This window comes from Lathamus discolor, chromosome 6 (assembly GCF_037157495.1).
Source record: "Lathamus discolor isolate bLatDis1 chromosome 6, bLatDis1.hap1, whole genome shotgun sequence".
Taxonomy (NCBI): Eukaryota; Metazoa; Chordata; class Aves; order Psittaciformes; family Psittacidae; genus Lathamus; species Lathamus discolor.
In genome coordinates, this window is record NC_088889.1 from 88,278,547 (window position 1) to 88,292,079 (window position 13,533).

At 45.4% G+C, this 13,533-nt stretch overlaps 1 protein-coding gene across 1 annotated transcript; it reads right to left on the minus strand.

The window, feature by feature from the left end:
- Window positions 1–309: 309 nt before the first annotated feature.
- On the minus strand, window positions 310–12,590 carry LOC136016865 (cytochrome P450 3A9-like). Its single transcript, XM_065684565.1, has 13 exons — window positions 12,450–12,590; window positions 9,406–9,499; window positions 8,931–8,983; window positions 7,696–7,795; window positions 6,983–7,096; window positions 6,613–6,701; window positions 5,579–5,727; window positions 4,441–4,568; window positions 3,702–3,780; window positions 3,163–3,323; window positions 2,511–2,737; window positions 1,146–1,308; window positions 310–933 (listed from the first exon to the last, which is right to left on the minus strand). Exons 1-13 carry the CDS (start codon window positions 12,518–12,520, stop codon window positions 835–837), a joined length of 1,527 nt encoding a protein of 508 aa, XP_065540637.1. The 5' UTR covers window positions 12,521–12,590; the 3' UTR covers window positions 310–834.
- Window positions 12,591–13,533: the final 943 nt, after the last annotated feature.

Sequence of the window (13,533 nt, forward strand, 5' to 3'; positions counted from 1 at the left end):
GTCCAGACAATTTCCCCAGGAGCAGTGGCCCTCCTGCAGTGGCTCCTGCTGCTCACTGCAATTTATCCTGTCGCTCAAGGATGGAAAAGGTTTGGCTGATGCTGAACTGAAGGCAACCTCTTAATCAAACGAAGAGGTGGGAGTTATAGTGTTTGTAAAATACTGTACAAATGGGAGGGTTTGATCGCATTAAATGAAGGATCAGATTCATTAAATTAAGTGGAAAGCAATGTACATGGATAATTTCAAGGGTTGAGGCTGAATACGGTTTTTAAATAGGAAGTGATCAGCTGCTATACACAACACAGAGCAGCTCTCAAACATTTTTAATGACAGTATTTGTACACACTTTAGTTTAATTAACACATGGCACAAGAGAGGTTTGGTAACTAGGATGTAGTCTCACACCAGTCATCTCAATTATAACACATGAAATCTCAAGCATCAATACACCAAGAACGTCACCCACCCCTGCCTCACAGGGTCTGGTGACTTGGATTTCCATCACACCTTGTTTCTCTTGGATGCAACGGTAATTCCTTCTCTCCAGATGGAGAAGTTCCCTTAGAAGAGGATGATCAGCTTCTCATTTGGATTTATTTCTTGTTTTCGGCAATCAGAATTAAGGAGACTGTGTATTGTCACTGCCCAGTGATCCACGATGCATTTCTGACAGCTATGTTCATTAGTAAATATGTAGTAATTGCTTCCAGAATTAACTAGAGCTGCTCTTGTGTGTCTGTACGTGTAGGAGAGATTTCCTCTGATGTGTGATCCCTTTGCTAGCACAGCACTCATTAGACACTGGAGAACTGTTGCAGAGACAGCTGGGTTTTATGCCTTTGCTGATGCAGTGTTGGTCCGGGGGACTAACTTCAGAATAACTGGTTTCTTTGGTCTTAGGAATCCCCGTGAACTCAGCTGGAGAGGGATCTGCAACAATAAGAGGGAAAACACGCTTGGAGATAGACAAATTGAGTAAGTAGAGATTAAAGGAAAGAAACCTGGCCACGGTTTGGCCATAACTTAATCTGTAGTGCCTGAAAGTGCATCTACCCGAAGGTGCAAAGCATTGGCACCCACGGTGTGAAACTTAAGTGCTTGGTTCTTCGTGTAAGAGTTTCAAAACATAGCATACTCCTCACCTCAGTTTCTTCGCAGGGCTGGAAGGTGAAATGTTGCAACAGGATGGTGATGGCAACTTTCAGAGTCAGCAGAGCAAAGCGCATCCCAATGCAGTTCCTGGGACCAGCTCCAAAGGGCAGGTAGGTATATGGGTCTATGCCCTCTTTGTTTTCCTTACTGAATCTGGATAATGATATGGTTGGGGAAGAGAAATGAAGGCCGCAAAAACCCCAAAAGCTACATATCTGTATTACTTATCTAGAGATCTCTTACTGGTACCCTACACGGTCTTGTTTGGCTTTTTGTGTCTCTGTGTACCCCAGCAATTGAGGGTCTAGGACATGGTGGGATCCCACTTGAGTGATTTTAATTATGTCCATCCAGACTATTAGAAGGTGGAAGCAAGGTGAAAGTCGAGGCAATATGCTCTCCCAAAGTGACCAATATTTCCTATCTGGGATTGGAGCACCTCCCGTATGAAGACAGGCTGAGGAAGTTGGGGCTGTTCAGCCTGGAGAAGAGAAGGCTGCGTGGAGTCCTCAGAGCAGCCTTCCAGTATCTGAAGGGGGCCTACAGGGACTCTGGGGAGGGACTCTTCGTCAGGGACTGTAGTGACAGGACAAGGGGTAACGGGTTAAAACTTAAACAGGGGAAGTTTAGATTGGATATAAGGCAGAAGTTCTTTACTGTGAGGGTGGTGAGGCACTGGAATGGGTTGCCCAGGGAGGTTGTGAATGCTCCATCCCTGGCAGTGTTCAAGGCCAGGATGGACAGAGGCTTGGGTGACATGGGTTAGTGTGAGGTGTCCCTGCCCATGGCAGGGGTTGGAACTGGATGATCTTAAGGTCCTTTCCAACCCAAACCATTCTATGATTCTAAACTGCAAGCCACGTTGGTTAGGCTAGCAGCATATGGCTCCAGCCTTGCTGGGAATGAGAGGTAGATGCCACATATAAAAATGACCAACTAGGGAAAAGTTATTACTGCCTTGAAGACAGAAGGGAAAACAGCTCTGGAAGGATCAACGCTGTTTTATTGTGGTCTATTTGGTAGCAAAGCCTGTGTGAAGGAAACAGGCTCAGCAATGGCTAGCAGTCGCAAAAGCTCAGCAGCTACTCTGTCAGCAGGCCTCAACACTGTGTACAAGATGTTGTGAGGTATCAATGTCATTCTCCCAATAAGATTATGTTGTTTGAAACCCTACTTTAAGCACAAAGCTCATTTTCTTCCAATGCCATTCCCATGAGCCTGCAATTTCTCATTGGTATTGTTTGTGAAAAGATAGGAAGAACGCCATTAGGAAGCTAATCAGAGATTAATACTTAATTACCACATGAGGACAAAGCAGCACGATTGTTCTTTGCTTTCATTATGCTCTTTTGTACCTTTCTGGTCTGAATTCTTCTGGGTTTGGCCAGTACTCGGGGTTGTGGTGCAGGGTATAAGGTGGGATTATAACAACGGTTCCTTTGGGAATGGTCACTCCATTTATTTCGACGTCTTTCTTGCAGGCTCTCTCAAGTCGTCCTCCAAGGGGAAAGAGCCGAAGGGTTTCACTCACTGCCATGTCAAGATATTCCAACTGCATTATTGCTTCATAAGTGAGAGGAGCCTGTAGGACAACAGGATAAAGGTGACCAGGTATGTTGGTATGAGGATTGGATTGTCCTAAAGTGACTACTGAGACCAAAGTGTGCCCAACTTGTACTGCCCCAACTATGCCTCAGACTCACTAAAGAACAAAATGCAAGGTAGAAATTGCAGAATTGGTTTCCTTTTCCATCTTTCAGTGATGGCAATGCCTGGAAATCCACATCCACTTGTGTATGGGTGCAGACTAAGGCAAATGGGTTTGTAGAGTGGGGTACCTGCAAGGTTTCAGCTGCTAAAAGAAAACCACTGCAGGGCCGAGCTGTCTCTGTGTGTGCCTGATCCAATGGGAGGATGTTCAGGAGTTAAAGATTTCGCATTGTCGTGACTGAACGAGGAGGACAGCAGGGTCAGAGGGTCTTCACCATCCCCTCAATGTCCCCTTACCTTGTTGGGTAAAGCGGCATCTATTTCATCCAGCAGTTTTTGCTGCACATCAGGATGCGTGGCCAGTTCGTATGCCAGGTAACAGAGCGTGTTGCTGGTAGGCTCATACCCAGCAAATATAAAGATGAATGCTTGCGACAGGATCTCTGTGTCAGTCAGGGCTGTGAGGAGGGAGGACATGAGGAGATGAATAAAACCTGTGCTGGCTGATGGTCTCAACAAGGAACAGGGAGCCAGAGGTGGGATTTAGGCAGGTTTGTTGAGCTTGCTTTCTAATAACAGAGAGCTGCTCTGTCTGTCTGGAAGAAGTCATTTGACAGAGGAACCAGATGGGATGAACTTGGCTGTCCTACTCCCTGACAAAGGACCTGGGGGATTCCCTTCTGCCCCCATGCTGGCAGCAAGGGACAAAAGCTTCTGCCTGGAGCTGGTCAGTAGCGATGGTGGTGACCCATTGAGCCTTTCCCTAGGAAACTGGTCCCCAACTCCCCTCATTCCCACAGCCCCTGTTGCTGTGATGAGTATTTACATATTATTACCCTTATATGAGTGATTTGCTTCATTGCTCCTGTTGGAGTGTTGGGATTCAATCATCAGCTGCAGAAAATCTACTCTGCCCTGAGAAGAAAAGCAGGAGAGTTTCTTTGGTGATGGGTCCCTCAGAGGGCTCAGATAAGCAGATTTCATAGCCTAAGCACAATTGTTAAACCGAAGGCATCCTCAAAATGTACGCGATTTCCTCATTGGGAAAACGCCACACTTGCTTTTTATTTTGGAAACGTGTCTGTCCTTTCTGTGAAGCCATTGGGTGGGAAAGCAGGGTCTTGGATGAATCTTTGGAAAGGGATCTGAGCTCTAAAAGGGAGCGTTTTGTGTTTAAACAGCCTCAATGTGTGAAAAGTGAGAGGAAAAGGCACAAACCTGACAGCTTCTATTGCTGCTCTGGTGCTGCTTACTCTGCTCTCTCTCATCCTCTGCCTAATCATCCTCGGGGAGTCTCTGACTTGTTACAAGTTCTGCAAACCTGAGCTTAGTTCAGTTGTCCCAAACCTTTATCTGGCTTTAACTTCAGATCCATGTGCCATGTCCGCTTGCTGCTCTGCCAGGACTGCTCAGGTGAGGCTGTTCTGACAGTATTGAAATCGGGCATTTACACTCGAGTGGATTCAGTGGGTTCAGTCATTGTAGTTTGGCTTCACCTTTGATATCATTACACTAATTACATTCCACTTACGTGTACTTCCTGGCATGGTTTCTAGCAAGTCCACACTCGCTTACCTTGTGGGTCTCCTTTTCACGATCCTGCTTAATTTTGGAGAGGGATCGCATGAAGAAATCTACCGCATCACCAGGGAAGAAGCTTACTTTCATCTTGACCAACAGAGGAGTAATAAATGGGAATACAACTGGGGGGGAGAGAATAAAATTGCACACTGTAAATAAACTCTACCTCGTAAGATAGGTATGAATGTTACTGAGGAAGTAATGACGCTACTAAAACTATTTCCTTTCTTGATTCTCTACCTGGGAGAAGTCTGGACTTTGCCTTTTTTTCCTCTTTCTCCTTCCCTTGGGATAGTTTGTCTTGATGCAACCCTCTCCCAGTGGGCACAGCTGAGCTGGGTATAGTCATTGCTTTAAGAGATGACCAAAGCATATCCCAGCTTCTCTTTCTAAGGCATTGTTTTCTAAGGACAGGGTACATCTGTACATTGTACAGTGCTACGGCGGGCATGTGGCTTAGAAGAGAAATAGCGCAAATCCTGAATTCTGTTTGCAGGCTGAGCTATTCACTGCCATGCTGTGCTCATACAGGCATTTTCAAGTCCCCTTCAGAGCATTTCCTTAATTGTGGAAACTAGATTTTGGGCTCATGTGTAGCTTCAGTACAGCACCGGAACCTCCCTATGCACAGATCACAACTTTCCCTGTGTTTTAGCAAGGTGTCTAATCTTGATTTTAAGGTTGCGAGTGATTTAAGGTCCATCACCATCGCTACCGAACTATTTCACTGCTAGAAAATTGCATCTAATTACAGTCCTCACTCAGTACTATCTCCCAGAAAACGCATTTCAGATAGCACCACTCAAGCCTCACACCTCAACTTGCTTTTCCACCCTTGAATCATTTTCCAGCACTTATTTGGATACTGGCTGGTATGTTCATGTGTTTCTTGCATTGTGGATGCCAAAGGTGGAGGAAGCTTTTACCTATCTCCTTAACAGAGTTTTAGCATGAAGCTAACAGTGAAGAAATGGTGAGACAAGAGCCTTTAGAACCTCCATCCTTGCTAGTAAAGTTATCTAAGCAATGGCTGATTGGTTAATGTATAGGATGCACCGGTCTCTAATATGCCAAAGTCACACTCCAGTAGTACTCTAACACTTGCATGAAGTTATCAACAAAAAGCCCTCACATATCAAGATGAAGAGTGGGTCAAAAAAGTCAAACTTGACCAGCTTCTGCATCTCTCTGACAAAGGGGTCTTTGGGGTTGTTCATGGAGTCAATGTTCACACCAAATGAAGTGCTGGTGACGACATCCATGCTGTAGCTTCCAAAGATGCTGAGGAAAGATGGAAAAGATGGACTGTGGTTAAATGTTCAGGTCAAATGGGTGTATTTATTCCTAATGCTTATGTGACATTCAAATAAAGGTCTCGGAAGACTTCCTGCCCTGGTTTTGAAAAGGCAATTGGATAGATGGTAACTGAAATCACATAGAGTGAAAGGGACAGGTTTTGAAAGCTTTGGTTTCAGGCCTTTGTGGGTTTTGAAAGAGCACAGCTTTACTGAGGGTTTTAAAAGAGTTGTAGCTACATGAACAGGTTAGTGCAAGGACAGCATGTGTCTCTTGAGCATGTTAGCCTCTTAAGAGGGGTGGTAACACACCTTGTTTCAAACATGCCATGTGAATGTTCAAGCCAGCACAGCTCTGTAATACTGCAGACTGTCCAAGCCCTCTCCTTATGGGTATGAAGCCTTGTGTGGGATGGTTTAGTGTGAGGTGTCCCTGTCCATGGCAGGGGGGTTGGAACTAGATGATCTTGAGGTCCTTTCCAACCCTAACTATTCTATGATTCTATGTTTTGGTAGGGGAAAGCTTTGCTTGTGTGTGTATTGAGATCCGAAGTCTATGGAGGGAAAACTGGGTTTTCCCAACGGATTTGGGGTTATCTTGGATCTGTGGATCCACAAAACTGTGCCGGAGCATTTTTCTCCCTATCTAATCCCCTTTCAAAGGCTTCTCTCTGAGGGTGTGCCTCTAGGAAGTTTCACTAACACCCCAGCTTAAGTTTCCTGATTCAAAATCCAGCCAGGCTTTTGGCTGGATCCTCACCCTCATTCCTCATCTCAGAGGTCTGGTTTACCCAGTGAACGAGCTGTGTTACCAGTAAAGAATGAAGCTACCAAGGTTTGCCGCAGTCTGCTGCTCCTAGGAGCTACTTACTCCTTTACAGATATGCAGTCGTTCTTTTCCACTTGCTTTTGGACATTTTTCACCAAAATTTCCCCATAGTGCTTCATTATAGGGAACATCTGTAACACAAGCCAGATACAGTCAGTTAAGTATAGCACACTTTACTCCTTTAAGACAAGCTTACAAAGGCTACAAGGAGTTTCATGAATATTTACAAATATGATCTTTCTGCTAAGGTTTTATTTTAAACCTTTTTCATCTTAAATTAGGCATAAATTAAAGAGGCCAGTTTAGTTGCCAGGCTCTGACAGAAGAAATCAGACCCCTGTGACAATCTCAGCCTGAACACGCTGTCTACTGACTTTCTGATTTAGTTTGTACCTGCTCCTCTGTGTTTTACCTCCTTTAGTTTCCCACTGGTGAAGGTTGGAGAGAGCACAGTACGAATCCTTTTCCACTGTTCATCTTCAGCTAATGAGACAGCATTGTTCAGCACCCCTGCTAGATCTGTGCGCTGGAGGGGAAGAAAGCAAAGTGTTAACCCCAGGAAAGATAGCAGCTTCCTAGCAAGGATGGGAATGTAGCATGCAAGTCCCTCACTAGGCTATATCAGGGGCTTTAGTACTGGCAGCAGGCTTTAAGGCTTTATAAACAGCCTCTCTCAAGACACACATACATAAATAATCTCCTTTCCTGCAGTAAACCAGCCGTGACATGCCATTTCTGTACCCAGACCAAGTAACCCAACAAGCCCAGCATCCATACGTACATATTGTCTGTATCCACACCTGAATGTACTACCTAAAGCCTGCATTTCGGCTGTGGCACATGTGCTAACTGGACCCTTACAGGTTCCTGCATGCTCCCACAGATTCAAATTCATCCATCTAAATATAAGGATGAGAACAGAATCTGATGTGCAGGAAGCCAGCTTCCTCTGCCAGCCTGGGTATGCAGTCCCTAGGCTGTAAGGCAGGGGAACAGTGACATGCAGTGGCCATTTACAGCAATCCCTATAGTGCAGTCACTCAGCCCCTAAGAGAACCCTGTTACATGCTTGTCTTCTGTACTTCGTTTTCTGGACTCTTTGGTACATCATGCTTCAGCTCTTACCCTCCGGTTGGTAAAGGTGGAGTAGCACTCTTTCACCAACACAGATTTAATGATCTGGGGGTCCATAACAGCCACCACAGGTTGCCTGCCATCATAAATCCTGGTGGGGAGAGAACAGGAAGACCCATAAGCAACCCCAGATAGTTGAAGTGTGAAGCTGGCCTGATTCCCATGAAACAAAATGTGTTAAATGCTCCTACATCAACAGTCTTGCCGTTCTGCGGATGCCTAAGTACAGAAACATAGGCAGTGGAGATGGAAAAGGACTCCTGCGCCTTCTCCCACCTGGTTTTGTAGATAAAGGGGGCTAAACACCTCCCAGATTTGCCAGGAAGTGAAAAGGGCTCAGTCCCTCAAAGGACCAGATACTAAATGAAGCAAGTGTCTTCACTTTCTCTACTGACTCTCTGTGGTTTTCCAGGCACTTAAACACATTACAGTATTAGAAGGAAACTTGTTCGACCCCTTTCAGGCTCTTGAGTTGGGTGTCTAGAGACTTGGGCTGACAACACTGAAATATCCTTGGAGATGAAACTCAGTCCTTGGTTTTGTCTTTCTAAGCTGCCAGTTCTGAATGTTTTCCTGGAACAGATGTAGATTAAGTGGATTGATGCACTTTCCCCATTCATGTAAAGATATCTTTTGCAGACTCCGTTTTTGAAGTTGCATTAGGGAACCAATGGATGTACTATAGAGGATACACCACAAGTTTGTAGCCCAAGTTACAGAGCAGCAATAAAAGCCTTAGGAGGTGCCCAGAGCAGAGCAACAATAGCTGCTCTAGGTCCCACTGTGGCAAGTAAGGACCAGCAGCACAAGATCTGCTTCTTAACTCATTATTGGGAGTCGCTCATGTTCCTGTGCTGTTGGTAAACCAGAGGAACCTGATCTCCTGGTTCTAGATTCTCCCTTAAGTAAGCAGTTTTGATGCTGATTTTGTTAGGAGCAGGTGAGTGCCTTTTGTTACCAGCTTTAAGAAAGCTTTCATAGTATATGTCAAAGCAATTTCCATATAGCATGACAGCAGCACAGCCCTGCAATCATCAGGCTTTAAGCCATCACAAGCACCGTATCGTTGCTGTACTTGTGCTGGGACCATCAGGGCTGCAGGTAGAGAAAAAGGAACTTTCCTACTTCATTTCTCCTCCCCTTTGTATGGATTCTGGTTTTACCGTGAGAAGAGACCATACTCACCATACTCACTCATACCATACCATGAGAAGGTTCATACTCACCCCCAGACTTTCCCGTATTTCTTAAAGCATTCCTCATCAAACTGAAAGAAACCCTGTGGAAAGCAATTTAGAAGTTATCTCAGGGATGATGCAGCGGAAGGGATGATGCTGGAGACAGCACGTTGGGAGGAATATCTGTAAGCTGATGTTCAGAGCTGCCTTCCGAGTTCTCCTCCGCTCTGAAAACGTCACAAAGGACGGCATAAACGTACATTGTGCTTGTGAACGAGATGTTTACCAGGATGCTGGCAAAGGGCAGCTGTAAATCAGCCACTCACGAGTGCATGTTTGATGATGCTGTAAAGACAAGGCCCTGTGGTTTGTGGTGTTGTGCCCTGATCCCACATTGGCCTTTGCACTTACGCTTTCGAGCAGAGCTTGGCATTTGGAGATAACTTATCATCACCACGTATCCATTTAGCTCTATGAGTAAAGGGCAGATATTTCTGGAACAAGGAGGGCTTCAGTCACTTACTTTGCGATATTCCAGGCATGTCCCAAAGAACGGCAGAGGTCTTGGCCCGGGAATACCCAGCTTCTTGAACAAACCAAATGGCCAGGTCCCATATCTGTGGGACAGAAGAGACAACTGAGTGCTGCATCTCAGGGGCACTGGGGCTGAGAGCATTCACTAAACCTGGAGGATGCAGCAGTCCCTTTGGAGACAAGGTAGAGAAGGTTGATAGGGGAGCTGGAGAAGTGGCCCAGAATAAAGTTGCCTTGTACAGACTGCTTAATAAACATGGTAAAGCTCACTGCTGCCATACAGAGCTTCAGAGAGATCACTTTGATATAAGAGCAGCTGTCTCCTGAAGGCAGAGGTGCACTGGAGCAAACAGGACCTTAAAGCCTTTAGCAAAAGTCAAAAGCGGAGCTCATTGCCAGCCAAACGAGAGGCAGAAAAGAGAGCTGGAACAAGGAACACCAAGCTTACATGTTTTTATTGAAGAGGAATCAAAGCAGTGCTGGAAGGGATGTCCCAAACAGGCTTTTGTCAAGCTGGACTTTAATTTCATTTAATGTTCTCCCTCCCCTTAACCCAGCGTTAGCTGTGGTGCATCAGGGAGTCTCGTCTTGATGGGTTTCTCTTTAGGTTTTATTGACAGCTTTGCAGATTTCTTTCCTCTGAAGCACCCTTTTTGGAAGCTGTGAAGTTATTACTTCTACCTCAGGGCCTTCTGTTTCTCAACAAAGGCCTGGGCTGCAGCCCTCTGAAGGTTGTCTTTGCCTGTGTTGAAAGAGCTCCTCAAAGTATTTGTTTTTATTTAGTAGCTGCAGCTTCCCAAGCGAGCGAGGTTGCAGAAGGGGTGTAAAACTGCAAAGGTTTGGCAGAGGGCTGTTATCCAAGATCCTCTTTGGGCCACATGGCAGCAGCTGGCATCTTTGGGATGCTTTCCTGAAAAGCCACAGTCTAGGCTGAGATTTAAGGGGTTTCCCTTGCAGTTAGTCGTGCTTTTCTAAATCTGGGAGTCCACAAATGTGATTAGTCCCTGCAGCACAGGTTCTGCCAGAGCACAAAAGCAGACCTCACCTTCAGACCTCACCTTATAGTCACAGAAACATAGTTAGGGTTGGAAAGGACCTGAAGATCATCCCATTCCAACCTCCTGCCATGGGCAGGGATGCCTGTCACCTAAACCACATCACCCAAGGCTCTGTCCAACCTGGCCTTGAACACTGCCAGGGATGGAGCATTTACTTCATTGTGCAACCTGCTCCAGTGCCTCACCACCCTCACAGTAAATTCCAAACAGAACAAGTAAGAACCAAGGAATGGGGTGTTTGCAGGTGCAGGAAGGTTTCCCAGAGCTCAGCTGCACAATGCTTAACCTTTTACTGTCAAATGTTAACTCAGTACTAGGTATAAAATGGTTGTGGATTCTTATTTGTAATGTTCATGGGCAGCCAGGGCTGTGGGAGGACCAGGAAATGCCAGGCTGGATTTGGGTACAAAGCCCCAGGACACTGTTGGAACGTATGCTAGGCTTAATCCGGTTAAAACACAGTCAGAAAAACTGAGTCTGATGCTCTTATGACTGAAATGTGACATAGTTTTCTGCAGGCTAAGGATCATTCAGTGTAAAGCTAGAGAATGATCATTACTACTTCTTATCATGGAAGTGAACCAGAAGTGCCTGATACTCTTCCATGTGTGAACTGGAACAGAGTTGCCCCAGATGGACAAGAAGCATCTGAAACACCTTCCTGTGCTCATGGGCAGTGAAATTTCTATTTCAGCTCAGACAGCAGAGCAGAAGGATCTAGGCTTCATCCCTTTTCTCACAGCTAAATTGTAAGCGGCTGCAGAAGATGGGCACTCTCGTAACTAGCAATATGAGATGGCCACAGTGTCATTGAAATACGAGGGTTTGGGTCAAGAATGAGGGTGGATTTTTTTTGAGTGGATGGGGTGTTTTTTTTTTTGTTGTTGTTTTGGGTTTTTTTGTTTTTTTTTACGTCTGCCCTGAAGAGGCTTTTGAGTGATCAAAAGGACAGGAAAAGGTTTGAAAAACTGGTCTGCAAAGTTTCAGAGCTCACTGAGCCGCTGTGGTTGGAGCACTGCCAGGGCAGACAAATGGATTGTGCTGGTTTGTACCACATTAATCGTTAAGGTTTATGGCTAGCAACATGCTGCCTCTGCCTCAGGGCTTGTCAATACTACAAAGTTTGTCAGTCTAGCCTTGTTGGCAGGGGCTGCTAGCAGAGATGCTCTATGTCCCAGCAGAAGGGGGTTTTCAGCCATGCTATGCTGCAGCACCGAATGGCATCAGCAAAGTGGAGGAAAGCATTTTTCATTATCACAGCTCCCCTGAAGCAGTGGGGTACATTGCAGACTGCCAGGAGAAGAAAAGCCAGGAGCAGGGAGCTAACCTTGCTTTGGGTTTTGTTTCTTCACACAGCAAGGCTGGGCTGTGGATATGGGGCACAGGATGCTGCCCCTTCACCCATGTGGCAAAGCTGGCTTCTGCAAGCATCCCTTCTGGTCCAGGTGCCCGTGTGTGGAGCATCTTACATGGGTGTTACAGAAGGATTCAGGAGAAGTAAAAGCTGATCTTATGAATGCTCCTTTTCTGGTTCCTTTCTGCTGCTTTCCGCCTTTGCAGGTCATGCAGTAGGGTCATCTACTGCTTGTTCCCCTCCGTAAGGCAACCTCAGTCAGGGAAGCAGAGCTTTCCTTAGGCTGTATTTCTGTGGAAAATGACCTGAAGGAACAGAATCCTCACCTGAAGCCAGCACCCTGCTGGTAATGAATGCTTGGCACCATTATTATTTGATTATTGCTTTAATGCTTAGCAGCAAAATCATAAGTGCACAGGAATACTCCAAACCTTGGAGCAAGATCACACATCTTTATGGTCTTTAAACTCCCCTGTAATTCCCAGAGCCTAGTTAGAAGCTGGAAATCTGGAAATCAAACCTACCTGTTTGCTCTTCAGCTGACCAGTTGCATAAAAACAAACAGTAGCAAGAACAGGAATACTGCATGAGCAAAGAACCAGTAAAGAATATTTTACTCACGCTATCAGGAGGACTATGAAAATAAGCAAAAGAGCCCATGTGTCCGTAAGGAAGGAGGGAAGAAGGTTCATTTTGGTTCTTCTCTGGTTGCCTTTGAGTTCTGTCTTGATGTCTGTCCTAAGTCTATGGGGAAATAGGAGTGTTTCACAGTGTGCAACCTTTTGTGTCCAATCAGCTGATGTAGGGGCTGTCCTTCTGTCACAAAGGAGGAGGAGTGGAACGCAAATATAGCAAAGTATGCTGATCAGAAATGCAAGATTCATGTGGTAGATAAATGCCTGGGCAAACTGTCTACGGTTCCAATTATTTAATACATACGTTGCTGGGCATTTCAGCTCTTTTCTCTGTTGTTGATAGTAAGTAGTAACTGACTTCTCATTGATGCTCATGGGCTCCTACACCAAAATATATTAAACCAAATTACAATGAAGAGGTAAATCCCAAAGCAGGTGTCAGAGTTTGTTTATAAAAGGGAAAGAGAAGTGAAAAGGTTATTCCTATGTTGGATGACAAGGTCTTTTCTGGCAGCTGAATTGACTTTGGCAGAATTCAAGATTTTGTTTAAAATCTCTTTCTTTCTGTGATGTGAAGAGCAAACGCTGCCTGTGGTGGGTCAGAAGCAGCTCCTAACAAAGGCAGGAATTTGTCCCCTATAAAGGCTTTAGAAGTCCACCCCGTTTGATGGCCTGTGGCCGGGCATTTTGTAAGAGAGATCCTGTCGTTCCATGAGTGTAAGCAGTTTAAGTACCACCATTTCCAAAACACCAGCTCGTGGCTCATGCACAAAACCAGCACCCACCCTGTGGCAGCAGCTGCAAAAAGAGACAGTCAAAGGCAAAACACAGATTTTATGATGATTTTTCTGTAAGGATAGTGCAGGAAAGAGATAGCTTCCTAGAGGAATGGACATGCTAAGAGAAGATTATGCTGATAAAGAAAGCTGGGCTACTTGGATGGTGTTTGTTAATGGCCATAATGTTAGGGCAGGAGGCTATACGTTTGCACAGGTGTGCACTATAGAATATTTAGTGCTTCATTCAGAACTCTAAAATGAGTAATTCCCATCCTATTGGCAGAGCTGCCA